This window comes from Topomyia yanbarensis, chromosome 1, assembly GCF_030247195.1.
Source record: "Topomyia yanbarensis strain Yona2022 chromosome 1, ASM3024719v1, whole genome shotgun sequence".
Lineage (NCBI taxonomy): Eukaryota > Metazoa > Arthropoda > Insecta > Diptera > Culicidae > Topomyia > Topomyia yanbarensis.
Window position 1 is genome coordinate 1007523 of NC_080670.1, and position 26463 is coordinate 1033985.

At 35.3% G+C, this 26463-nt stretch overlaps 2 protein-coding genes across 5 annotated transcripts; one reads left to right on the forward strand and one right to left on the reverse strand.

Moving 5' to 3' along the window:
- The first annotated feature begins 980 nt into the window (after positions 1 to 980).
- Positions 981 to 25818, forward strand: LOC131676547 (protein artichoke). Of its 4 annotated transcripts, none has more exons than XM_058955636.1 (5): positions 981 to 1442; positions 7079 to 7221; positions 21303 to 21447; positions 21506 to 21598; positions 21660 to 25818. In XM_058955636.1, exons 2-5 carry the CDS (start codon positions 7109 to 7111, stop codon positions 25386 to 25388), a joined length of 4080 nt encoding a protein of 1359 aa, XP_058811619.1. In that variant the 5' UTR covers positions 981 to 1442; positions 7079 to 7108; the 3' UTR covers positions 25389 to 25818. The 4 variants fall into 4 exon arrangements, with proteins under 4 accessions (XP_058811619.1, XP_058811617.1, XP_058811616.1 ...); XM_058955634.1 differs by having other exon boundaries at positions 981 to 1358; XM_058955633.1 differs by lacking the exon at positions 981 to 1442 and adding an exon at positions 5844 to 6248.
- Positions 25809 to 26427, reverse strand: LOC131676549 (uncharacterized). Its single transcript, XM_058955639.1, has one exon. It carries the CDS (start codon positions 26425 to 26427, stop codon positions 25834 to 25836), a length of 594 nt encoding a protein of 197 aa, XP_058811622.1. The 3' UTR covers positions 25809 to 25833.
- Positions 26428 to 26463: the final 36 nt, after the last annotated feature.

Consider the following 26463-nt stretch of genomic DNA (forward strand, 5'->3'; position numbering starts at 1 on the left):
AAAATACGATTTTTGGGAAACCTGCATAGCCCAGTTATGTGGAGACAGCGCGCTTCCATTTTCAAAGCTTCCAGAAAACCGTAAATAAAACAACAACGAAGTACATGGTATATTAAATTGTTGTGTCAAATGCGTGGAAACTCAGCAATAATTCAGAGGAATTTATGTGTGATTTTGGATATTTAGAATTTTATTGTTACGTTCCAACCTGCTATAAATCACTCCAGTGAACAGAGTCATCATCTTTGCATACCAAATCAACTCAGCCCTATTCTTATGCGTTTTGTATGCAGCTTTCCCTTTTGTTGTTGCCGTTCATCGCGCAATTCCAACCCGAAATCGATGCCGTGTGGGCAATGGAAATACTTTACAATTGCAGTCACGGAATCCTTTCAGCAGCAACTGCAATTTGTATTTCGCGCATCACTTATCGATCGATCACTCCTGGGTTGAAACAAACGAACGCCAACACAGTAAGAAAATGAAATCAAAGGCTTTTGCAATCATTGTTTGCTCATTATTGACCAAAACAGGCGATCAAAATCAAACTTTGAGTGCGTGGATCCAATGCTTCCTAATCAATGCTCAAAAAGTTAAGCAGGCTTTTGCACAACTTATCCAACCACGCAATCGTAGGGAAGAGGAGCTCGCGCGATCGTCTTAGGCAGCAGTGTCAAAGATCAGATCCATCTCTTACTATACGCCTGTTTTTTTAGCTACATGCTACAGCTTAGTTCACTTGTAGCATTAAGATTCATGTTAAACGGAGAAACACCTGAGCAACGATCCTTTCGTAGACTGTTTTGGTTCGCTCTTGCACGGTAATGCGAAATCTCTTCACCAAGCAGATCATGGTTCAATTTTCTCGTGCTTTGAACGTTCGCTCTTCTCCGTCGATAGGGGCTCATTGAGGTCTGTGTGCAGTGTGGTAGCCTCCACATAACTCAAGCCCATTCAGTCTACATCTCGCAGCGCGCTCGGCAAGTCGATCTTTTTCAGCCAGTTGTATTGTACATTAGGCCGCGGTTTGAGCCATAACTTGTGGTCACAAACACAGATCGCGGCAAGTGAGTGAAAAGGAAAAAGCGAACAGTGAATACAAAAAACGGGTCCCCTCCTGATGTTGCTACACTGCTCTGTTCCAGGGGGAGTTAGGTGCAAGTGAGAGCGAGAGAGATAAAGAAAAATAGTGAACTCTTTTCTATTCCGAGACATAACGGGTTTTAAGGAATTTTCGAATATCACTGCTGACCAACCAAGGAATTGGTCAAGTCAAGTTAAAATTCAAATAGTGTCAATCACACGCGATCAGGTGCGATCCAGTAGTTTTGTGATCCTGTTGGAAGGTGCAATCTGATGTAAGCGATCGAATATGTCCGAAATCGTTTTGATTTCTCAAAGTGGATAAGTGTTTGAAAAAAAAAATATATACGCGAGTACGTGTAAGTGTTGGTTTTTCTTCTTTTCGGTTTACTTCTTCGCCTCAGCGCGGATGAATCTCTCTATCTTGTGGCTGAATTCCTCGCTACAGCTACGACCAATCTGCGGGATGCTGGTGGTGAACTGAATCGGAGTCGGCGAGACAACATTCCAGAGGACATAATCATGATGCACTAACACTACCATCGATCTGAGCATAGTTTTTGATTGCTGTAGATCTCGACAGACTAGAACTATTGATCAACGAATGGGCTACGGCGTCGAGGTTGGTTCGATCGAGGGACTGCTGTCCAGTTGAATTTATTTCGATTACATGGCGGCTTACAGAGTCATCTGATGTATCATTCTGCACCGACTCTCGAGTCATGTTTGTATGTACAATTATCGGTGCAGAATCGTGAGAATGGGATCAAGCCCAGTGGCAGTGATATTGTTGTTTACAGAGTGGGGTTACACCTGACACGATAATAGAAATTCACGGCAAGCGTGTAACAAAAAATGGAAAAGTTTGCCCAAATTTGAGTTGTAAATTGCTTCCAAAAAATTTAATGTTTCGAAAAAATTCACTTATTTTAGAAATTTATTTGGGTTATCCCGATTTCTTCACCCTCGCTTAAATTTTAAATTGGGTTTAGCGGTGCGTTAAACCTGGTTTAAAAATTAAGCAAAAGAAGAAATCGGTCCTTAAAGTGATACCGTTTAAATTGCAATGGTTCGTATAATCACATATCTGATAAAAGTGGTTTAAATAAAAATTACATGTTTAGAGCTGAACATATAGGTAAATAAATGATGTCAATCTTCTCTTTTCCATGTCGTCTAACCAGTTTGAGAGGACTATTCTGGAATGAGAAAACTCGAAGAAATGCTTTCTTAAATGATTGTTTCTTTCATTGAATATAAACGGAGATTGCACCCATCAAACGCCAACAACGATTAAATAAAGATGCTTGAATACGATAAATATTAGGCATCGAAGCTCGAAATTGCATTGGTTGGTAGTCGGTATGGATCACTCTACAAAGACTTCACAATGCGCCCTAGAGTTGAAAAGTTGCCCAGCGTTATTGTCCGAATGGAAATTACATATACGACTGCATCCAGGATTGGATATTCGGACAAACTAATATTTAAAAACCGAAACTAAAATTTTTCTTCCGTTTGATACATTTTTAATTTTTTAAATTAATTATTATCACATTTTTTCTAATAATATAAAACAAATTGAAATGTATTTTAAGATTCACTTAAATATAACAAACTATTTATTTAACGAATTCTCCGAGAGATTAGATTCATTTCATATGGTATTGGACAAGAGTCTTAGTTAAATATTTTGCTGTCATTCTTGAAAATGCGTTTCATAATCGATGGATTATGAACACAACGAAACTGTAGACAATGTGACGTTCTCGACGAAATCTCGACAAACATATGATTACGGCCTAAAAGCCAACTGTCAAAATCCACTTTGAATGGAAATTCCAGACAAACCGTTATTAGTCGAACACAGTCCACAACAGTTTATGAAAGAGAAAACTTTCCTCTTTCGTTTACTACCAACATCTGTGATTGGCGTGTAACGGTTTGTCCGGAATTTCCATTCAAAGTGGATTTTGACAGTTGGCTTTTAGGCCGTAATCATATGTTTGTCGAGAAATATACCTTATTATCGTGTAAATATTGGATATCAACTGGCTAATTCCAACAATATCCCCATCTCTCAAAACGTCAGAAGGATTTTAATTGATTTTCTACAAAAATGTAAACACGTCCTTGTTTGGCATTATCGGTCATATTTGACAATGGTTTCAGCCACATGGGCTGCCATCTTTGACAGTTAACCCAGCAAAATGATAAGGGTCAATGTGGTAGAATGTAAGGTGTGGCCATATTAATTCAATTTTATGAAATAATTTATAATAATCATTTCACATACGCAAAAGTGAAAAAAAAAAGTTTAACTACGTATCTTTAGAATCAGCTGGATCGGAAAAGATGAAAAACAGCATATGTCTTGATGACCCAATTGCGTCCCGGACAGCGTTCTGGATTCCTCTTCCACATACGTCTTATCATCCATTAAAATACATGAAGACGGTAGCTGTAAAATCCGGTTGTATAACTTCCGGACTATGGTCTTTGCTCTGGATCTCTGCTCAGCACTTTATTTTGATGTTTTCTGCTTCTTATATGGTTTCATGTCGTGATGTTTCTTGCTCCTTTGTACCATTCCATTTGATTGTTTGCATTGGTTGTGACTGAAATCTATCACATACATCTTAAAATCTATGGATGAGATATTGCAAACGTACTACTGTAACTGCACACCTAAAAGTATAAATTTTGTCAGTAATGTTATTCCAAAAATGACAATTTACCGAAACGTTATTTGCGAAATGACGATTTATTGCTGCTTTCCATTTAATTTTGCATGAAAATGCGACAAGCGTTGTTTTTTTTCGGCGTGCAACAATATAAAGATACACATGTCAACAGTTGTGTCTCTTTAAACGTGCATTCTGAAGTAAAATGACCAGTATACCATATTCCGTGCATTTACAAAAATCGGTTACTTTCAATGTTGGATGATAAATAGTGCTTTATTTCGTTAGTTTGTGGTATAAATTTCAATGTAGGCGTGCTTGATGGGAAACGTATCTAGTCGTACAAGCTTGTATCAATTTCACGGTACGATGATAACGATCAATTATTTGTCGTGTCTATCATCCATTAATTTCTAACATTATAGGTGCATAGGGCTTCAGCAGTTGTTTTAAATTCTGTTGCCAAAAAACAGAAAAACATCGTTCTGATCAATATTGGTATTAGAAACTGCCCAATTGTTACCATCTGATGCTCATTATAATCAGTCGTTTATTTAAACAGTCATTGGCAGCAGTCGAACTTAAATGTCAATTATCATAGTGCCAACTATCATCCTATTTGCTTCTAGACGTTGACAATTCACCAAGATCGACCGAATGTCACTATTAGTTATATGTTTGCAATAAAAATAACCGACGTATTGGCTGTTATAATTTTTATTGGATCGCCTAAGATATAACGGCAGTCTTTCAGAGATTTTTTATTTGAAAACTAGTATCACGTATGGTGGTATGATGATAAACATTAATCTGCCCACGACTTTCTTAGTCTAACAAAAACCATCGCAATTGCACATTCCATATCTTTTTTGTGCAGATAGTGATGTAATTTCATCCGATCCGCTTTCATTTAGCATACGCCGTAGGCGAGAAAAAATGAGGGAGTTCCTAACACCACTGAATAAACGTGCTATGAAGATTACCACCAGCATATACGTACACATTTGTTATGGCCAAGGCAGATTCACCACCGGTGCAGATTTTATTGTAAAACATGTTTTTAACTATCAGCACCTTCTTCGCACCGCCAGCCTCCCCAATCCAACACATTGTACTTTCATACGTTTCAGCAGGGTTCCTCGCTAACACAACAGCGGCCCGTTGAAATCTCCACGAAGCGTCTGTTTATGCTGCTGCTATGTTGCTGTCTCTTTAAGGCACATTGCACACTACGATAGAGGTCCACGATTGTCGTTTCCAGTCGGTACGCGACTGAGCGTTCCTTCTCCTCATCTCCTTCCAGCGGACCAAGTATCTGCTTGTTGTTGGTGGTGCTGCAGCTACAACCAGTTTATTATACCACTTTCCAATTTTCATGCATAGCTTAGCTCCGACTACAAATCTTATTTGTTTTTGAGGTCAGTACCAATACCCACTGGGTTTCTGCAGAGCAGTCAGTGTGCGATGTGAGAGAATAGGAGAGCGATCCGACATCCGGGGCAGCGAAAGAAAGAATTAATTGAATCTAGAAACAATAACAGCAATTTGCTGAAAATAAGCGACGTTAATTGTTTTTGGTTTGATTTTTTTGTTTTCGTTTCAGTTCACCTTGCTTAGTCATTCTCACTGAAATAGAGGATCCATTAGGTGTTATTGCAACCCTAACGGGAATGATTTAGCCATGAGGAGAATTCGATCGCAATTTCTTATTTTACGAAACTGGATTTCGGAAACGTGTGTATGGGGAAGAGCGAAACATAGAATTGCTACGGGTTTTTTGATTATCTGATCGTGATCGTCAATTTAGGAAGACAGCCAATTTCGAGCAGGCTTACGGCTTACGTTGTAATTTTATTATAGAAATAATTGTAACGTATTTACGAAATCTTTTTGATAAGTTGTATTAAATGTTTTGGGTCAATAAACTGGCGTTATTAGTAATTTAAAGACAAGTACAAATTATTCATTTTTATACATGAATTGGTCAAGGTTTGACTTATAAGATCATATGTCAATAATCCGAAGTATAATTAAATGAAACGCCAAACGCTCCATGAGTACAGGTGCACACTATTTACACGCAGCATGACAATCAGTGTATCCACCAAACTTGCTTCTTATGAAACATGCGAGACGTCCTTCAAGATAAATGAAGAAGAAGAAAAAATACAAGACCAGAAAAAATAAACCCATCCTAAGTGATCACGGCTGAAACTCGTCTGCACGTCGCCAATCAAGTGAGATGCTGCGACGCGTTGGACGTTAATTCATGCAGATACACTAGGAAGCTGCTTGGTATTCTTTTGTTTCGTAGAGACTCTTCACCTCTCTCCATGAGCCAACCTACCCAAACTAGTATCAAAAAGCTTCATAGTCAAGTATATTCGTCTCTTCATCATCAGGTGACTGCAAACGTTGATGGATGGGTACAAGTTTGTCGAGGACATTTTTTCTGCCGATGAATTTAACAAATCGAACAAAGTTAGTAGTATTCAGCGATAATAAGTTGACACTAGGAGAAGATTCATCGCAGCAAAGGAAAGAAAAAGATGAAGAATCGTGAGAAGTTGCGAAACGGTCTACACTCAGTTATGAATACACTCAGGCTCCCAACAAATTGATAATAGTGGTATTGATGCGTTGCTCAGGACTTGAACATGGTGTTGGTTGAGCAATAGCTTCCAATCTGATAATTAAACAGAAGATGGATAAATCGATGTGGCTGCGCCGCCGTCACTGGTCGAGTCAAGTGATTTCATAATCGTCCTCATATTACCCTTGCCCCAGTGCCACAGCATCCAATCAAAGATCAAGCTTGTAGCGAATGGAATTCCACAGACTGGTATGCGTAAAAAAACGTTTTTCTCACAAGGCGTATGAAACGCGATTAATTTGTGTTTGTGTGATTTCGATAATAGTGTAATTGCAGGAAGTGCAAACGGACCGGAAAACCGAAAAAATCGAAACTTTTCGCTTACCCACTCACGCGGTTCGCATAGTAAATGTAGGGAAGAAACAGTAACAACAACAGCATCACAAAAGTATCGCTATAGTGGAAAGTGCTGCCGGCAACTTACAAACACCACACTGTAATCTCTCTTCCCCCTAGAGATAGTAGTATAGTTTTTCGGTGGATTACCCTAATTAGTTTCGCGCAATTGATCGCCACCCGGCCGGTGATCGGTGCCATCCTCGCTTGTACTGACTCTCACTCGGTGAGATCTATTAACGCGAATCTTTAAGACCGATCGAACGACTGACTTACCTACTGTCTAGTAATTGAACACGATTTTTTTCTGGCCCCGAATTAGGTACATCGCATCACGGTCCACAGCAGTATCATGTCCGCGAGGTGGTTGCTACTATTTCTTACCACGGCCGCAGCCATAGCCGCTTACGTGCATGCCTGGCGTCCATGTGCCGAGTTGGATGCTACACTCAAGTTGCCTTGTCGGTGAGTATATTCGATCTAATAACTACATGACCCCATCTATTCACAATTATAGAGCAAATATTTCGGTAGTGTACTCAATTCGCCACTCGAGCCCTTGAATTTGGATTGATGGCTGGTTTTTAACTCAAAATTATAGTGTAAAGTGGTTTCACGACGCCTGTTACAGAATTAAAGCGGTTTTTATGTACACCTTCACTTCGCTTTGAGTATGCATAGTCTACTACTAAAGGTACTATGTAGAATGTTACACAAATTTGGACTTTCTGTATTCTTTGACCTTTAGCGTCTTTCGTCATTTTCGAGTTAGAAAAATATCTAATCTTATGTGCATACGAACACACGTAAGCTACGTGCAAGGCAATCGATTTACCAACTACGCTATGCCCTCCCCTTATCCGATATGTGTAGGCACCTGGATACCTTTTCAATCGATGAAACTCTAATGTTCTTACCCAAGCTAGAAATTGATACTTGTGACATCTTAGAACACAACCAACCTTTAGTTTTGGTTGCTTTGGATTTAGAAAGTGATTCAGCTTTAACGTGAACGGAGAATGGTACAAAAATCGAAAACGAAAAAGCAGTTTTTTTTTCTATACCGTTCACTAGATCTTAAATAGTAAAAGACAATCAGCAGTACTATATCAATATTCTGCATAAGCTGATAGATTTTCATGAAGATCTAACACATGGTGTGGAAAAACGGCTTTTTTCGTTTTCGAATTTCGAACAATTTTCCGTTTCCTCTTAAGGCTCTGTGAAAATGAACCGGTTCAATTCATCTTGTATCACGATTACTGAAGTTATGTTCCAGTACTTCGTTACTACTTGTGAATTTTAGTGGAATTATAAAAATTGGATGTCAACTTTCTTGGAATTGCATCAGAAGGCTGCATTTCATCGTTATGGAAATTGATCCCGTAACGGTCATTTCAGAGGCCCCGCGATGAGTATAGGTGCATTAAACGATACTAGCTTCAAACTTCATATTCAATATCAAAGCAGGCCAAAACAACGAAAAAACACACTCTTGTCTAAATGAGGTAGTCGACGTTTTTGAAGGCAGTTTTTGCGATAAGTTCCATGCCTTGTTTCAAAATCCCGGTTGTGATATAAATTTGACTTCATTTGCCGCAACTGCAGATTGCTTGCAAAAGCAAAAAATCCTCGCCAATTTCAAATTATTGTTTGTATTTTTCAGCGATATTAAATTTACCTCTGGCGGTAAATATCAGGCACTCTCGAAACTGTGGGGTTCACTGCCCGAGTTGTTTCTAAATTTGCGAAGAGACAATTTTGAAATCTTGCGTGGTGCGACCTGAATTTTTTTACGTGTGCTTGGCTAAATTCTCTAATTTATAGAAAGAAATTTCCCCAGATATACCAAGCTTCACAAAGAAATTTCACCAAATTTACAGAATATGAACATTACATGTTAAACTATGATTAACTCGGAGGACTTGAGGGGTAATATTTTCGTGGATAGGGTTAAAAGCGAGAAACCCAAAAAATCTGATGATAGTTCGAACAAACAAAAATTAATATGGACAATCATGGATTGTTCGTGTAGTTTGTTCGTATTTAATGTATACTGTACTAGGTTAAAAGTCTATTGCTGAACTATAATATTTCTGCGATCGACTTCCAAACTAACGAAGTTCGCCCATCTCTCAATGAATATTGGCATCGGTTGACATATATTAGCATATATAATTGATGTTGCAATATTCACTAAGTTATACATATCCGGGAGCATTGTTTATAAACGCACCATGAAGTACAAAGAATTCTTTGCTGGTCTGGATAAGGGAGTTCGAATGATGAATTTACGGTAAATCTGACCTACTCTATTACTCCTACTTTTTGATTAAAAAATTCTTCATCCTAAAACAACGCAATGTACCTAATGATTACTATTCTTTTTTGTCAGTATACTACTAACTGCGCATTCAATTATACGGATGCTATTAGGAGAAACGCAACGCATATTTCTAGTCGTCTATTGTTTTCTTATCTTTTCCATTGCCATTACAAAATGTCCCATTTCGGAACCCCTACGATATGCTGATTTCATCCCATTGATGTGGCGCTTTATCATATTCATCGAATGTTACTCTTTTAACGTCTGTTCAACTATAGGGACCCCCTCGTTCAGTAGTGCCCACGGGCCCCTAGCGATCTTAAGACGGCCCTGGTTACACCGGTGTCTTGAGTAGGATGAATGACTTATGGATCTTGTGGATTCATAGTATCTACTTCATCATGTTTCGAAATGCACTCGTTCATCATAAGAAATGTGATATTGATCTGGAAGTAATAACCAAGAGCAGGGTTGCCACTATTTTTCAAAGAAAATCTGGCAGTTCAACCAAAAATTTCTGGCAAAATCTGGCAATTGGCATTCATTTTAGTTTTCATAGAATGTGCATCAATCGATTTTTATAAAATTTGTGACATAATTACGCCAAATTTCCAAAATATATATGTAGCAGCTTCTAAAACCTTAAAATTCTGGCAGAATAAGAGATTTCTCTTTTTGTCTGGACGCTGCCAAAACCTCTGCCTGTGCCAGATAAATCTGGCATAATGGCATCCCTGACCAAGAGAAGTCAGAGAAATAAAAAGCATAAAAACAACATGCTTGGGAATAAAATGATGAGTCACATTCTGCAATCGATATTGATCCCTGCATCCTAATCAATACTGACGCCGGCCACGTCCGAATGCAGATCTTCTAGGGAAGGAAGGAATGTTAGTCCGATACATGCCGCTACAAGAGACCGAGGAATCATATGCATCTCCACATGTATAACCAAGAGAAGTCAGAGAAATAAGGGGAGATAACTTAAAAAAATCAGTTGAAAACATTGAAGTTGATGCGATTTACACCAGTGACTACTGCAATTCAAATCTAATGCATTTAATACATTGCATTATACCAAACGTTACACCGACTTAGAGCGCGATGATATAATCAAATACAAATATGTTAGTACAGAATGCTCTTGTCATTTTTCGTGACCACATTTTAAGTTCCTAGTGGCAATTAGCACAAGTGAGTAGAGTAAAACTTCAAGGTATTCAACTATTAAACTCACCTGACAAAGTTACAGGAAGCCTTGCCTTTTGGACTGGGAAGCTACAACAGAACTCTTTTTACTAACGGATTAACGTTTCAGTTTCAACTAAAAATCCTTGCATTTTTCAAAAGAGGTATTGTGGTGGATTTGTAGTTGGAGGAACACGGAATCTTAAAAAAATTGAAAGAACACTACACTACGATACACAATTTTATACTTTGGTTGGGGACATTTGCCGAGAGCTCTGCTTCACTTTGTGCTATTCTGACATTTTCTGATAACTCATAAAAAGCCGCGTTCCACGATATTCTTTTCTATTCTATTCTATTCTAACCCTTACATAGGCAGTATTGACAAGCATCCTGGAAAACACTGCAGTTATTCTGTAGTGTTGTTAAAGCATAATTTCCATTGACGCGAAAATTAAAACGGCCAGACCTACTGAGCAGATTGGGTTTGAAGATGTTTCAGAATTAGACGGCAATTAAATTATTAATTAAATGAATAATTCAATTCACAAATTGTTTTGATTCTTAAAAGAGGAGGGGGACGGGCATACCGTAGTTGGTAAATCGATTACCTTGTACGCAGCTCACCTGGGTTCGATTCCCAACTCCGTACATAGGTTTAGAGATTTTTCCAATAGAGATTCTCTAACCCGAAAAGAGACGAATGAGCCTCTAAAAGAGACCCGAAAAGAGACGAATAAAGCCTCTATATTGTTAAAGGAGGAAGAAACTAGGACAACCGTACCGACAGTTTCAGTTTAAAGAAGATATAATAAATCGATGGGAGTGACTTGGCTAAGAAGGTTAATGTCACTTTTTTTTCCTTTGGGATGGGACAGAGGTATTTACACCTTGCCCTGGCTAATTTACGGCTTCATTACATGATATTCTTCAGAAAAAGCCTTTTTGTCGTCTGTTCCAACAAACACAGAAAATCAGGAAAGAAATGGTTTACTGTATAAGCTATGTAAACAAGGAGTGTCTTGGCGTATTTAATTTTTATTTGTTACTATATTAACAAGAAAAATTGAAGAATATATTGACTCTGTAAACGGCTATCACAAATTACATAAAACAGTTTCAAAACTGAGAACTAAAATGAACTCATAGACCCAACAAATTGTTTAAGGCCTGATTTTTAACTAACTTTACTATTTTTTTTGTCCAAAGTTAATATTAATCATTAAATCAATTCACATATTAGTGATATATTGTCTTGTGAAATTAACTTTCAATTACGACGTCCAGCGCAAACAAATGGAAAATAAAGGATCAGTAACGGTAAAACTTTGAAATTATGTGATTTTGCTATCCCCTCGTTAATACAATAATATATTTAAAGTTGGTTAAAAGCAAATACAAATATTTGTATTTGGTTAAAAGTGTGAATGGTTTTCCTGAATCTGGTATTATTTTCCTTGAAGTTTATAGTGCTTCTTACAAGCTCAAATGTCTTTCATGGTGCCCATAGAGATACTCTAATAATATTGTAATTCTAACCCGAACGTCATCAAAATTATCTGAATTCATAGGATCTCTCTGAAGCTCAGAAATCTCCTGAAGATGGTAGAACTTTCCTGAAATTTGTTAGACGTCCTCCGTTGAAACTGAACTGAATTGAACATCTCTGATATCCTTAGAGCTTAATGGAAGTTCGAATAATTTTGCTGGAACTCGTAAAACTGATCTGAGTTCTAAAGAACTTCTTTAAAGTTTACAGTCATTCGCTTGCAACCCACAGGATTTTTGTACCATTTTATTAATCAAATTGTTGCTAATAGACAGATGGAATACCGAGGATACCTACTATCGAGGGTACATAATAACGACACAAGCAGGATGCAATATCTGACTGATCAATCTGATTACTACCAATGCCAATTTGTAGCACTTTATGTTCTCTGGTACCCAAACGAGCTATATTATTAAAGTAAATTTTGATATTGGAAATTAGAAAATTCTGATTATTATTTAAATATTGTAAAAATTCGAAGAACATTATTATTATTATTTTTGGTACTTTACCTCTTAGTATTCTGGAGTTATTTTATTCGGCTCGTAATGTACTATGTACCATCAGGGCATATCTGTTTAATTTAGTGTCCTTTGCTCACTCAACAAGTACGGTACTAAGTTTTCTAAATTAAAATCACTCAGTTGTTTCTTTTGAAATTATCAATCGAATTCAACAGAACTGCCTCTTCACCTGCAGATTTGTAATTCTGTCATTTTTCGTCCAAAAACTCATGATGTATGATTATTTACATTCTTTGTTTGATGAAAATGCCTTAGAAGTAGACTATCGACGATCCATAGATTCCCGATTCATTTAGACAAATTGTGGTCCTTTCTTCCGCCTTTTAATAGGTTTCTTCTCGAACGCACAAAGAATGTGGCTTACCTTGAAACAAGATTCAATATGCAAATTCATATTACTATACATCAGACAAACTCAAACCATCGCATTCTCAATCAAACCGAACTGAATCTTCCCTGTTGCGCGACATTTGACATAAAACTAACATCTTCCAGTAAAGTTTCTCTTGCCGGACTCCAGCGACAAATAGCAACAGAGATAGACTGGAATACTTTAGAACTGGTCCTCTTGCAAGAAACCATTCCGATGTTAATGTTGGACACTATTCCAAATAAATATCTTGCCGCTCAGTAGGTGTTGTATGTGATGAGTAGTTCTACCGGTTTGCTCCCGCTGATGCATTCCATTCCAAACGTGGGTCTGACGCAAAATCTCAAAAACATATAAAAAAGTACCACGTTGGATGAGATGCACGAAACTGCGATAATTTTCCTTAGGAACTGTATTTGTGTACCTACCTCTTGTTAAATGCGTTCTTTGGCGTGTCAAATGTAAGAAAATAACTGATGATTTGATGATTATTTGGGTGCAATCCGGGTTGGAAGGTTTGGGTGAAACTGTGGCACACATTCTGCTACCAACCAGAAATAGAAATCCCGCCTGAAAACTTGAAACAGCACTTCGCATTTGAGCAGTGCACAGCTATAGCAGTGATGACTTGAATGCTTAGCAAGTGACAAACCTGCAGAGAAAACCCGTGAGCTAAAAACCGTTGTTTTTTTCTGTTGGCTCTGGCAACCGAAAGCAGTAAAATTGGCGTATGACACTATCTCCACAAGAAAACGATGACCATGTAATGGCACATACAGATGTGTAGGTGTATTTCTATTTGCTGATAGTCCAGCGAATGGGCAAGGTATAGTGATAAAACTATTCTGATTTTTTTTAAGTAAAATGTGATATTATTTCAACAAACGATGTTGCATGTTAAAATGCAATGAACAACTTGGGCCAAGCGAAACAACATAAAACTCCGCAACATTTTCTGCAACTAACCGTGTCCTAAATAAATAGTCATCTGCAATAGCACTTAACCGCATGCAAAGATGTAGGAATTGAAACCTGCCTCTGAACAGGTTACTAACACCCACTTGAAAAAAAAAAAAAAAAATGAACTAGTCGGCAAACCATCCGTTGATGGCTTATCCCGTTCAAAAGCTAGAGACTACAGAAAAAAGTTGAATCAAAGCTGATACCAAAACAGCAAACCTCCGTTCGAATTCGTATGTTTGCGTATGCAATGTTTAGATTTGCACTACATTTACTCGCTCAGAGACTGCGGTCGCGATACCGACCTTCAGAAGGTAAATAGCTCTCTGCATATTTGTTCATGCTAAATTGTTACAACCTTCGATTGTCACGTGGGAGTTAGCATTGTCGATCGTGACTATAGCAAACCAACACATCTCGTTCAGTTACGAATCAATATGAACCAATAGGTCTGTAATTCGAACTTTTTAACTTCTTCTCTCAACATGCACTTAGTCTTTATAATAACGCTGAGCTTTACGATTCGAGTTCAGATACGCACGTAAAATCCTCTCATCCCCCAAATTATTTACGTGTCAACATTGCGACAATCTACCAACAAATATTATTATAGAAACGTGAGACAACAATAATCGCTTCTTCTTTTGTTATTCCGTTCCTCAGATCAGTTTGAAAGGTTGAAAATTGGAAAGTTGCTGTTCCTTTCTTGTCTGCAATGATTCACCTTTATTCGTTTATACTGGGATGTATGCTTGCGTTACGTAATCAGCAAGACATCAGTTCTAATGGCTATATGTTGAAAATTACTGTCGTAAAGTCCGAAAGGCGTTTTTTTCAATGCGGCATTCGAAGGGTCGGCCTGGTTACAAATAGAAGACGGTCTGGCAACTAATAATTTTGTGTGTTCGAGGCACGCGCTAGCAAAACATGTCGACTCGAAAAAGCACTGCAGCTCATATTAACTGCTGAACCGAACTTGATTGGATGAGTCGGTCCAAGTGTATTGCCTATTGCTTGGCAAAGTGCTGCCCTGTTTGGCCAGTGATTGGTCTCCAATGCAGACGATGATAAGCTCACAGTTTTTTACGGTCACGAAAGATGGTAATCATTAATGGTGTACAATCGGTCATTAAGTTGTTCAATACATTCACCCACGGAATGCTTAATGAACAGTGTCAACAAAAAAAAGCATATGAACGTATTCAAATGCATTAGCTGCTCAATTAACGAATGACGTGGATGCTGAGAAAATTTATTTGCGTATACCAATGAACATTAAGTGACCTACTTTGGCTTTGCAATTTGGGGATTTTCTTTTTTGACACAAGCTAAGTGTAATCAATCGAGTAATATAACAACAATCAGATCACAAGTACCTATTTGGATGATACTACAAGGCATATAATAATTTGATTGTTCATGGACCGATGCTAAGTATATGGTATATGGCGCACATTTTTTTCTACCAAAAAGTTACGTAAACACATCGTACCTCATTCCGAAATGTTTGTCCTGACTTCGTTTAAATATGCTATTATGCAGTTGATTGAAAACGTTTCAGCATCCACCTACAAACCAACTTCGAAAACAAGTACAAAAAATACATAGCTTCATTGTTTATATCTAAGAAAACCGCATGAAAACCGGTGGTGATCAGTTGATCACCAGTTCACCCAAATCCCAATGTTGTGTTTTGCGGTTCTCCTTTGTGATTGTTATAAACATCAGAAAATTCCAACATTGCGTATAGCCGTCGTTACGAAGTTGACTTGCAAAATGCGTTGAATTTATACAGACCTCATGGATGAGAATAAAACTACTACGTATGTTACGAATAAACATCCGGAGGCTCACAAGAAACATATCTGACATAGGTATATTTTTGGTCAAAACTTTTTCTTCGTTTTTCGGTTCAATTATACAGTCCAATCAACAGTTGTTTCTTGCGAAAGAAAACAATTATTTGTAAATGATAGAAGAACCCACTGTAGATATGTGTAGTAGAACAGGAAGTGTAAGAAAGAGAGAGGAGTACAACATATGGAGTACCGTTTGAGAAAATAATTGCTATTTGCTACTGATGAACCGAGAAGATTTAAAATGGGATAACACCCATTTCATAGACTGCGTAACAGCTTCCACTTCGTTTTGTTTTGCCCGCGTGTCGAAATGTTAATTCAGCAGGTCGATAGTTTTCATATAAAGCGGGATTCACGGATAGGCGGTTTTGCAGTCGCGTGTCCAGCCTGTCTTTTGTGGACAATTTTGCAATTATATTAGCACTAACGATAAGAGTTCAAGTAGGCAACAAAGTATGTTTTAAAGCAAGTGCATGCTAAGCTTTAAGAGCTGTTTGAAGAGGGTCATAAAACCGTAATAGTTACCGCGGTACCATTCTAGTTTGATATTGACATATTGAAAGAGAGAAGGACCGAGATAGTTTGCATGTAGAATGCAGGAAGTAACTGAAAATGATGCGAACCCAAATTTGCCTTCTACCGAGATAGAAACAAAACCAATGCTGCAGGAATAAATGGGTAGTAATGCTATCATTGATTTGCAGTCCTTTAGCAAATCCATCAATTAGATACCTTGTAACCTTAAAAAACGATCCAAGTGCTGGTTTTATTTATGTTTTACGGTAGTTTTTTTGAAAGCATGACTGAATGTTGGGATTTATAGCTGCTTGTGCTCAGTAAATGATAAACAGTGAGAGAGTAAGAGTGAAATAGGCTTGAACCTACATAAAACTCCTCTTTTAATCGAAATTATGAACAGTCTCTTGGGCACTATTTCAAAACGTAATTTCTCAATTTACATAAAACTTGAGACTAGCTGTATACAAGTTTTATGTCAATGATGTGGAAGTTATATGTTGAAGTTATGTTTTATGTTTTATGTTTTATGTTTTATGTTTTATGTTTTATGTTTTATGTTTTATGTTTTATGTTTTATGTTTTATGTTTTATGTTTTATGTTTTATGTTTTATGTTTTATGTTTTATGTTTTATGTTTTATGTTTTATGTTTTATGTTTTATGTTTTATGTTTTATGTTTTATGTTTTATGTTTTATGTTTTATGTTTTATGTTTTATGTTTTATGTTTTATGTTTTATGTTTTATGTTTTATGTTTTATGTTTTATGTTTTATGTTTTATGTTTTATGTTTTATGTTTTATGTTTTATGTTTTATGTTTTATGTTTTATGTTTTATGTTTTATGTTTTATGTTTTATGTTTTATGTTTTATGTTTTATGTTTTATGTTTTATGTTTTATGTTTTATGTTTTATGTTTTATGTTTTATGTTTTATGTTTTATGTTTTATGTTTTATGTTTTATGTTTTATGTTTTATGTTTTATGTTTTATGTTTTATGTTTTATGTTTTATGTTTTATGTTTTATGTTTTATGTTTTATGTTTTATGTTTTATGTTTTATGTTTTATGTTTTATGTTTTATGTTTTATGTTTTATGTTTTATGTTTTATGTTTTATGTTTTATGTTTTATGTTTTATGTTTTATGTTTTATGTTTTATGTTTTATGTTTTATGTTTTATGTTTTATGTTTTATGTTTTATGTTTTATGTTTTATGTTTTATGTTTTATGTTTTATGTTTTATGTTTTATGTTTTATGTTTTATGTTTTATGTTTTATGTTTTATGTTTTATGTTTTATGTTTTATGTTTTATGTTTTATGTTTTATGTTTTATGTTTTATGTTTTATGTTTTATGTTTTATGTTTTATGTTTTATGTTTTATGTTTTATGTTTTATGTTTTATGTTTTATGTTTTATGTTTTATGTTTTATGTTTTATGTTTTATGTTTTATGTTTTATGTTTTATGTTTTATGTTTTATGTTTTATGTTTTATGTTTTATGTTTTATGTTTTATGTTTTATGTTTTATGTTTTATGTTTTATGTTTTATGTTTTATGTTTTATGTTTTATGTTTTATGTTTTATGTTTTATGTTTTATGTTTTATGTTTTATGTTTTATGTTTTATGTTTTATGTTTTATGTTTTATGTTTTATGTTTTATGTTTTAAGTTTTAAGTTTTAAGTTTTAAGTTTTAAGTTTTAAGTTTTAAGTTTTAAGTTTTAAGTTTTAAGTTTTAAGTTTTAAGTTTTAAGTTTTAAGTTTTAAGTTTTAAGTTTTAAGTTTTAAGTTTTAAGTTTTAAGTTTTAAGTTTTAAGTTTTAAGTTTTAAGTTTTAAGTTTTAAGTTTTAAGTTTTAAGTTTTAAGTTTTAAGTTTTAAGTTTTAAGTTTTAAGTTTTAAGTTTTAAGTTTTAAGTTTTAAGTTTTAAGTTTTAAGTTTTAAGTTTTAAGTTTTAAGTTTTAAGTTTTAAGTTTTAAGTTTTAAGTTTTAAGTTTTAAGTTTTAAGTTTTAAGTTTTAAGTTTTAAGTTTTAAGTTTTAAGTTTTAAGTTTTAAGTTTTAAGTTTTAAGTTTTAAGTTTTAAGTTTTAAGTTTTAAGTTTTAAGTTTTAAGTTTTAAGTTTTAAGTTTTAAGTTTTAAGTTTTAAGTTTTAAGTTTTATGTTTTATGTTTTATGTTTTATGTTTTATGTTTTATGTTTTATGTTTTATGTTTTATGTTTTATGTTTTATGTTTTATGTTTTATGTTTTATGTTTTATGTTTTATGTTTTATGTTTTATGTTTTATGTTTTATGTTTTATGTTTTATGTTTTATGTTTTATGTTTTATGTTTTATGTTTTATGTTTTATGTTTTATGTTTTATGTTTTATGTTTTATGTTTTATGTTTTATGTTTTATGTTTTATGTTTTATGTTTTATGTTTTATGTTTTATGTTTTATGTTTTATGTTTTATGTTTTATGTTTTATGTTTTATGTTTTATGTTTTATGTTTTATGTTTTATGTTTTATGTTTTATGTTTTATGTTTTATGTTTTATGTTTTATGTTTTATGTTTTATGTTTTATGTTTTATGTTTTATGTTTTATGTTTTATGTTTTATGTTTTATGTTTTATGTTTTATGTTTTATGTTTTATGTTTTATGTTTTATGTTTTATGTTTTATGTTTTATGTTTTATGTTTTATGTTTTATGTTTTATGTTTTATGTTTTATGTTTTATGTTTTATGTTTTATGTTTTATGTTTTATGTTTTATGTTTTATGTTTTATGTTTTATGTTTTATGTTTTATGTTTTATGTTTTATGTTTTATGTTTTATGTTTTATGTTTTATGTTTTATGTTTTATGTTTTATGTTTTATGTTTTATGTTTTATGTTTTATGTTTTATGTTTTATGTTTTATGTTTTATGTTTTATGTTTTATGTTTTATGTTTTATGTTTTATGTTTTATGTTTTATGTTTTATGTTTTATGTTTTATGTTTTATGTTTTATGTTTTATGTTTTATGTTTTATGTTTTATGTTTTATGTTTTATGTTTTATGTTTTATGTTTTATGTTTTATGTTTTATGTTTTATGTTTTATGTTTTATGTTTTATGTTTTATGTTTTATGTTTTATGTTTTATGTTTTATGTTTTATGTTTTATGTTTTATGTTTTATGTTTTATGTTTTATGTTTTATGTTTTATGTTTTATGTTTTATGTTTTATGTTTTATGTTTTATGTTTTATGTTTTATGTTTTATGTTTTATGTTTTATGTTTTATGTTTTATGTTTTATGTTTTATGTTTTATGTTTTATGTTTTATGTTTTATGTTTTATGTTTTATGTTTTATGTTTTATGTTTTATGTTTTATGTTTTATGTTTTATGTTTTATGTTTTATGTTTTATGTTTTATGTTTTATGTTTTATGTTTTATGTTTTATGTTTTATGTTTTATGTTTTATGTTTTATGTTTTATGTTTTATGTTTTATGTTTTATTTTATATTTCAGAGAGCGAATAAAGGCGTTTTAACCTGGGTTTATTAGCCAGGACAAGGTGTAAACTTCATTGACCAATCCCAAGATGTTAGGACCAAAGGAGTGACATCAACCTTCCTAGCCACGTCACTCCCAACAGTTTAAAATGAAACGGTTGTCCACATTTCTTCCTTATTCAAGATTGAAAATGATTAAATTCTTAATTAAATAAATTGATTGACGAATAATTTTGAATAATCTTCTACATAATTGCGCTGCACAGTTGTTAATGATTATGTCAGATACCATATGGTCGATGTTAAGTCAGACCGGACCAAGTCGCAAAACATCAAAAAATGAGTTAATGATAGCACTGGATAAAGAATTTCTTCATCTACGTTCCACTTTCACCAGATTTAATTATTTTTCTCTAAATCAATGCACTGTCACTTAGTCCGGTCTGACCTAACACCGACCATATGTGCCAAAAACATTATTATCGACAAGAAAAATTGTGAAAACGTCTGCAATTCTCCAGGTTTCATACATGTATTGGCTGTGTATGTGAAGACTAGACTAACCTGGTAATTAATTTTATGTTGTACCTTAAAAATGACGTTTCTTTGTTAAGTCTCGCATAGTTTTGATATGATGCTTGGACACAATAGGCTTGTTCAATTAACCTTTCTTTTTCTTATCTTTCCTCACTTTCTTTTACCCAATCTCTCTCTGACTTGAGTAAAACCTTTCGTATCAGTAGCATGAATAGTATCTAGAATATTGTTACAATATAAAAAGAAGGGAAAAAGTTTCGGTTTAGTATTGATTAGAAGGAAAAAATGCTAATACAATAAGAATCCGTTTTTGGCCAGTTCCATTTTTGGCATGTTCCATTTTTGGTAACAAAAAAGTTTCGTTTTTGGCAACATTATTGTTGTATGTACATAGTAAATCTTTTAAAAAATGCTCAACACATTTTGTTGTAGCATTAGATATCACTTTTGACTTTATTTCCAAACATGAGAGTTATATTTACTATATTTTATGAGGGCGGGCATAGCGAATAAAATTATATTTGCTAAGTTTTGGCAACTGAGAAAATGTTGTTGCCAAAATTAGAATCCTACACACCTAGAAAAAATAGTGTAAATTTACGTCTCCTGACCCTGATATATACGAGCATCAAAAATGACTTAGTTTTACGTTTGATTTTAATTTTACATGACGTTTAATTTCGTAAATCATGTAATTTTACTCCACATACAGCGTTTGTTCTGAATGGTAGGAAGTGTAATTTTATGTCATTGCGCATGTAAAGTATATGTTTCATGTAAAATTGAATGGAACACGGTAATGTTCCGTCATTTAGTAAATTACGGTTTGTTGAATTGTGTCATGTTTTCAATTACGTCAAAGATAAAATTCAGATTTTGTTGTGTACTATACATATGCAATCGATATGCAATATAATATTTATAAAAATGAACGCAAACCCTGTTTCTCGACAGAAGTACATCACAACGGTCCTCTGCGCAGTAGCCAAACCAACTCTAAAAACACATTTCCCCCATTGCACTGCTGACCGCTCTGCCCAATTATTCCAATTTGCCAATTGAAGCTTTATTATTATAAGCCGCCGCCAAACAATCGATCGAGCTGCTCAATTAATATTGCGCCATCAGCGATGCATCGGTTTTCTTATTTTTGACGCAGCTCCGTCTGCCACGCTCAGCACTCAGATCTAATTTAGTTCACTTATCGACATATACTTTTGCCATCTTTTTCAGATGTAATATCGAAGCAGTTGGTAACAACAGCCAGTATGGATTCATCGCCGTGGATTGTGAACGAACTGCCCTGACTAGTGGCATCCCGGCCAATTTGCCGATTATTTCCTTTTCTCATCGGAGTAGTGGACTTACATCGATCCCAGTAATAAAAATCATATAATATAAAACATCATAGTTATTGAAAAGAACTATCTTTACAGGATTTATCGCTGCTGAGTGCTTCTGTTAGGAGGCTAGATTTTTCCAACAATGGAATCCGATCACTTCCAGACAAGTCTTTCTCCGCGATCGGGGTGAAATAACCATACCATACATGACTATTTCTCTATATCACTATTTTATTAATATTCACAGGAATACGTAACCGAGTTACGTCTGGCCAACAACCTGCTGGGAGATAATCTGAACCCGATCTTCTCAACTTCCGAGCTGCAAACATTGAAGAATGTTAAATTACTCGATATGTCATACAACCAATTGATGGCATTGGATGAGGGGATCTTCGTGGGCTGTCGAAAACTGCAAGAAATCTCATTGGATGGAAATAAACTATCGGCAGTTCCAGTGAACTCGTTTAAAGATTTACCCGCGTTGAGGTTGATCTCTTTGAAGAACAACTTGATTGAGAATGTTTCCTCAGAATCGTTCACTATGGCAAACAAATTGGAGCGAATTGATCTACGATTCAACAGAATTCATAACTTAAAACCGAATGCTTTCGCAAGTTTGCTGGTCATGAAAGAGCTGCTACTGGCAGGAAACTTGATTAACACGATTGACGAGAGAGCTTTCATGGGCGCTGACTCGATTCAGAAGTTGGATCTGTCTGATAACTTGATCGAAGAATTCCCCACTGCTGCATTAAGCTCTATAGAATCATTGAAAGTGTTGAATCTTTCCTTGAATAATATTGACAAACTGGAATCGAAACACTTGCATCAGTTGAAGAATCTTCAAATACTGGATATTAGTAGAAATGTGATTGCCTCCGTCCTACCGGGAACCTTCCGCGAGCAAGCATTGTTGAAATATCTGGATCTCAGTCTGAACTCCCTGCGGACTATCGAAGATGACGCTTTCGAAGGACTGGATAATCTTCAGACTTTGATTTTGCGCGACAACAATATTTTCCTTATTCCTGGAAGTGCCTTAGGAAGACTACCTCGGCTTTCTAATCTGTACTTGGACTTTAATCGAGTGGCAGCGCTATCTTCGAGCATCCTAAAATCGATTCAACCGGAGAACATTAGATATCTGTCATTGTCAAGAAATGTGATCCGAGAGCTACCGGCGGACAGTTTCACTTCGTTCAAAAAATTGATTTACTTGGACATTTCTGGAAACAGTTTAGGAGTTATCAATGAAGATACCTTTGCCGGATTGGACAATACCCTGCTTGAGATCAAAATGTCATACAACAAGATTTCTACATTCCGGAAGATAATTCTTCCTAAACTTCGGCGACTTGATATTAGTTCGAACAGTATTGATGATCTCGCCGTTGATGCTTTTCATGGATTAGGAAACCTTCTCTATTTGAACTTGAGTACAAACGAACACATTTCTCAGATAACTAGAACCATGATCTATCCATTGACAAAACTGCAGGTGATCGACATTAGCAATTGCGGTCTTAAAGTTATACAATCCGATCTCTTCCACAACAACACTGAACTGAGAATTGTTATGTTAAGTCATAATCATTTGAAAATACTTGAAGAGAATACCTTTATGACGTTAAACAACCTATTCAGTGTAGATCTGTCACAAAACGAAATCGTATCAATCAAGCCCCGAACCTTCATCAACACAATTAATCTCAGAACATTACATCTGCGTGGTAACAAATTGAAAGAATTCAAAGCAGATCATTTTACTAGCGAAACGGCTATGGAAATACTCGATCTGTCCGCAAACGAAATCAGCACATTTGCTCCAAATACGTTCAAAATTCATCCACGTCTACGACGTATCATTCTTGCCAAAAATAAAATTCAACGATTCACACCCGAGCTGGTTAATACACTAAACTTCCTGGAGGTGATCGATTTAAGCAATAATCAGCTGACCATGATTGATCAACTAGATTTTGCCCGATTGATCAATTTACGGGAGCTGTACTTCGCAAATAACCAGATAGAAGTTTTGAGTGATATGGCCTTCCACAACTCGACTCAGTTGCAGATTATAGATCTGAGTAAGAATAAGTTGGAACGATTGACTGAGCGGGCATTTGAGGGAATGATTAGACTAGAAAAGTTAGATCTAAGCCACAATTCACTACAAGAGCTGCCTGAAGGAATTTTCGATAAGATTCGCATTCAACGAGTTGAAAATTTGATATTAGCCAACAATAGCTTCCGATTGATTCCGTTCACTGCTTTAAAAGATCAGCATGACAATATTTACACGCTGGACATGAGCTATAACCAGCTGAAGGATATTTCAACAACGAATACTTACATGGTCATGGTTAACATTAAGAATATAGACTTTTCTTTTAATCCATTATCGGAACAGGCAATCAAATTGCTACTAGAGCAACCGAAAACAGCACGTCAGCTGAATCTCGCACATACCGGAATCGATCGTTTGCCAATTTTAGAAACACCGTATCTACAGGTGTTGAATCTATCTATGAATAATATCAGTGTTGTGAATGATCGCGTATTTGATAAAACAACGTTGTTGGAAGAACTCGATCTTTCCTCAAACAAAATCGAAAACATCGATGCGTTGAAGCTAGTGTGGCCAAAGTTAGGTCTATTAAATCACTTGGATCTCTCGTTAAATCCAATCAAAGCGATCATGACACATGCGTTTGATTCTCTAGAAGGGCTAAAGACTCTTAAAATAAGAGATCTTTCCGAGATAACACGGTTGGAAAAAAATGCGTTCAAGCCACTAAACACGCTTTCGACGCTGGAGGCATTCAACTTTGCCAAGTTGGGTTATATCGATGTGCAGGGCATTCTACAGGAACTTCCATCATTAGCGTCGATCGATATTGAGGTCAAAGACTCAGTTTTGGAATCTGATCAGCTCCAAGTCATCGATCATCCGAAATTAAATCATCTGGGATTATACGGGAGTATGTTGCAGAGTATGTCATCCGGAAGTTTAGCTGGTCTTCGAAATAAAATGCTGAGTGTAAGTTTGAAGAACACATCATTGACGTCTTTGCCGCCCGCATTATTGCTGCCATTGCCACGATCATCACACATCGATTTGGATATATCGGGTTCAAAAATAACAACTCTCACTCAACCATTCTTGAGTTCTATGGACGATCGAAAAAATAGTTTGACTATCGCTGGTTTGAGTGCGAATCCGATTCAATGTGACTGTCAAGCAAGAGCATTCCGTCGGTGGATTATGGCTGCTAAGATCGTTGATGTGCGATGTTCTTCCCCAGAAAACGTACAAGGACGGTTGCTGGTAGAAGTTGGAGATAACGAGCTAGTATGTGATCAAAAGAAACCAACTACGACAACGAGTAGGACATCCACAATCACATTCACAAACTACACATCAATATATACCCAAGTGATCACGAAAGCTACGCCGACCACCGAACAGGACATTATTTGGAGTGTGGCACCTACTTCGAAAACCAAGGCTAAAACGAAGATGCCCCCTCGACAACAAATGCCAATCACTAATGACGACACACTGATCATAGGAATCGTAGTAGCAGTGATCGTATTCATCTTCTTAGTGATACTGATCAGTTGCATCTGTCGAGTGCGGTGGAGTAATGACACCTATCGTGGCCCACCAATTGGATTATCAACTATGCATCCGAATGGAATGCAAGTTAACTATAAAAGTGGAAAAGGTACACCAATCTATCCAATGGTTGCTCCGTATGGACAAAACTATGCTACTCTGCCATACAAACAGAGTTCATCGCCAGATGCACAGCCCCGACCTAACTACTCTACGATTGGTCGAATTCCATATCAGTACCAAAATCAGCATGTGATGGCACCTGGCTCCCATCACTCTGCAGCTTCTCTACATTCAGTTCATTCTGGTCAGAATCCCTACATGGCTTATCAAGATGACAAAGCCTATCGATAGTCTTTATGCTTTCGCTTTCTTTTCGAGATTTTCTTTTAGCCTTTAACTTATTTATAACTGCTAAGTACAATGTTCTTTATTTTAAATGAATCTAATTGTAAAGCAAGTGCGCGAAAGATAAACTGCCAACCTCTTGTCACTGTATAAAATACCTTGCAGCACTTTGTGTGACATGAAGTCAAAATAAATACTGAATAAAATGCTCAAAACTATTTAGTAAGATGAAAATCAGTAGGACCTTGTACCGGTGGAATTTTCTTCAACGGTTATAGCGGGGTATATTGTTAAATAGCTCTATTGAAGAAGAACAATAAATACTTGTCTCCGCGCGGTGCTGGAAACAAATAGAAGATAAACGATGACACACTGTAAATCCGCACCTTGTTTCTGTAGTTTTTCGTTTAAAAATAAAAACAAAAATGACAAACTATCTTGAATGTTTATTTCACTGCCTTCGATAAATCACAAAATGATTCAAATGTTCACTTCCAATCTGTAATTCACAGCAGCGTTCCCAACATTGACCGGTAGGAAAATTTACTCGAAAAGGTAGCGGATCGGTATGAATTCCTTTTCCTTCTTTAGGCCCAATGATTATCACGTAGCAACCGTTGAAGTTTTTTACATATTCACGGAATGCGCAGCCATCGTTGAAATAGCAAAACATCATTGCATGCCAGCGTTGTTGACCTTGAATCACATTGCCCTGAGCTTCCGCAAACACTAAAGGAATGTAAGTTTTTGAAGCATACTTTGATGTCCACCACTTTTTGTCTAATTCAACGCCTGATATATGGATTCCAGTTGCATTATTGATTAACCACTCTAGTAGGCCTGTTCCACAGCCTATACTGAGTACGCTGCCAATACCGAACCTACTAAAGCAATCCTTTATCTTCTCGAGATCCAATTGTAACGGCCAGACCCAAAGATATTTTACCCGCTCTTCGATTGGTGATGACTGGCCAATGTCTATTACTTTTCGCCAATCCTTAGTGGCAATGCACTCACCGATTTCACGCTCTACTTGTGCACTCATGGTTTGTTCGATTAATAATGAAGGGAAAAATTAATT

Coding starts and splice junctions, on each gene's coding strand:
- LOC131676547 (XM_058955633.1), top strand. CDS start 6,186: ATGGATGGGTACAAGTTTGTCGAGGACATTTTTTCTGCCGATGAATTT. Junction 21,448..21,505: donor GTGGACTTACATCGATCCCA/GTAATAAAAATC, acceptor CTATCTTTACAG/GATTTATCGCTGCTGAGTGC. Junction 21,599..21,659: donor AGTCTTTCTCCGCGATCGGG/GTGAAATAACCA, acceptor TAATATTCACAG/GAATACGTAACCGAGTTACG.
- LOC131676549 (XM_058955639.1), bottom strand. CDS start 26,427: ATGAGTGCACAAGTAGAGCGTGAAATCGGTGAGTGCATTGCCACTAAG.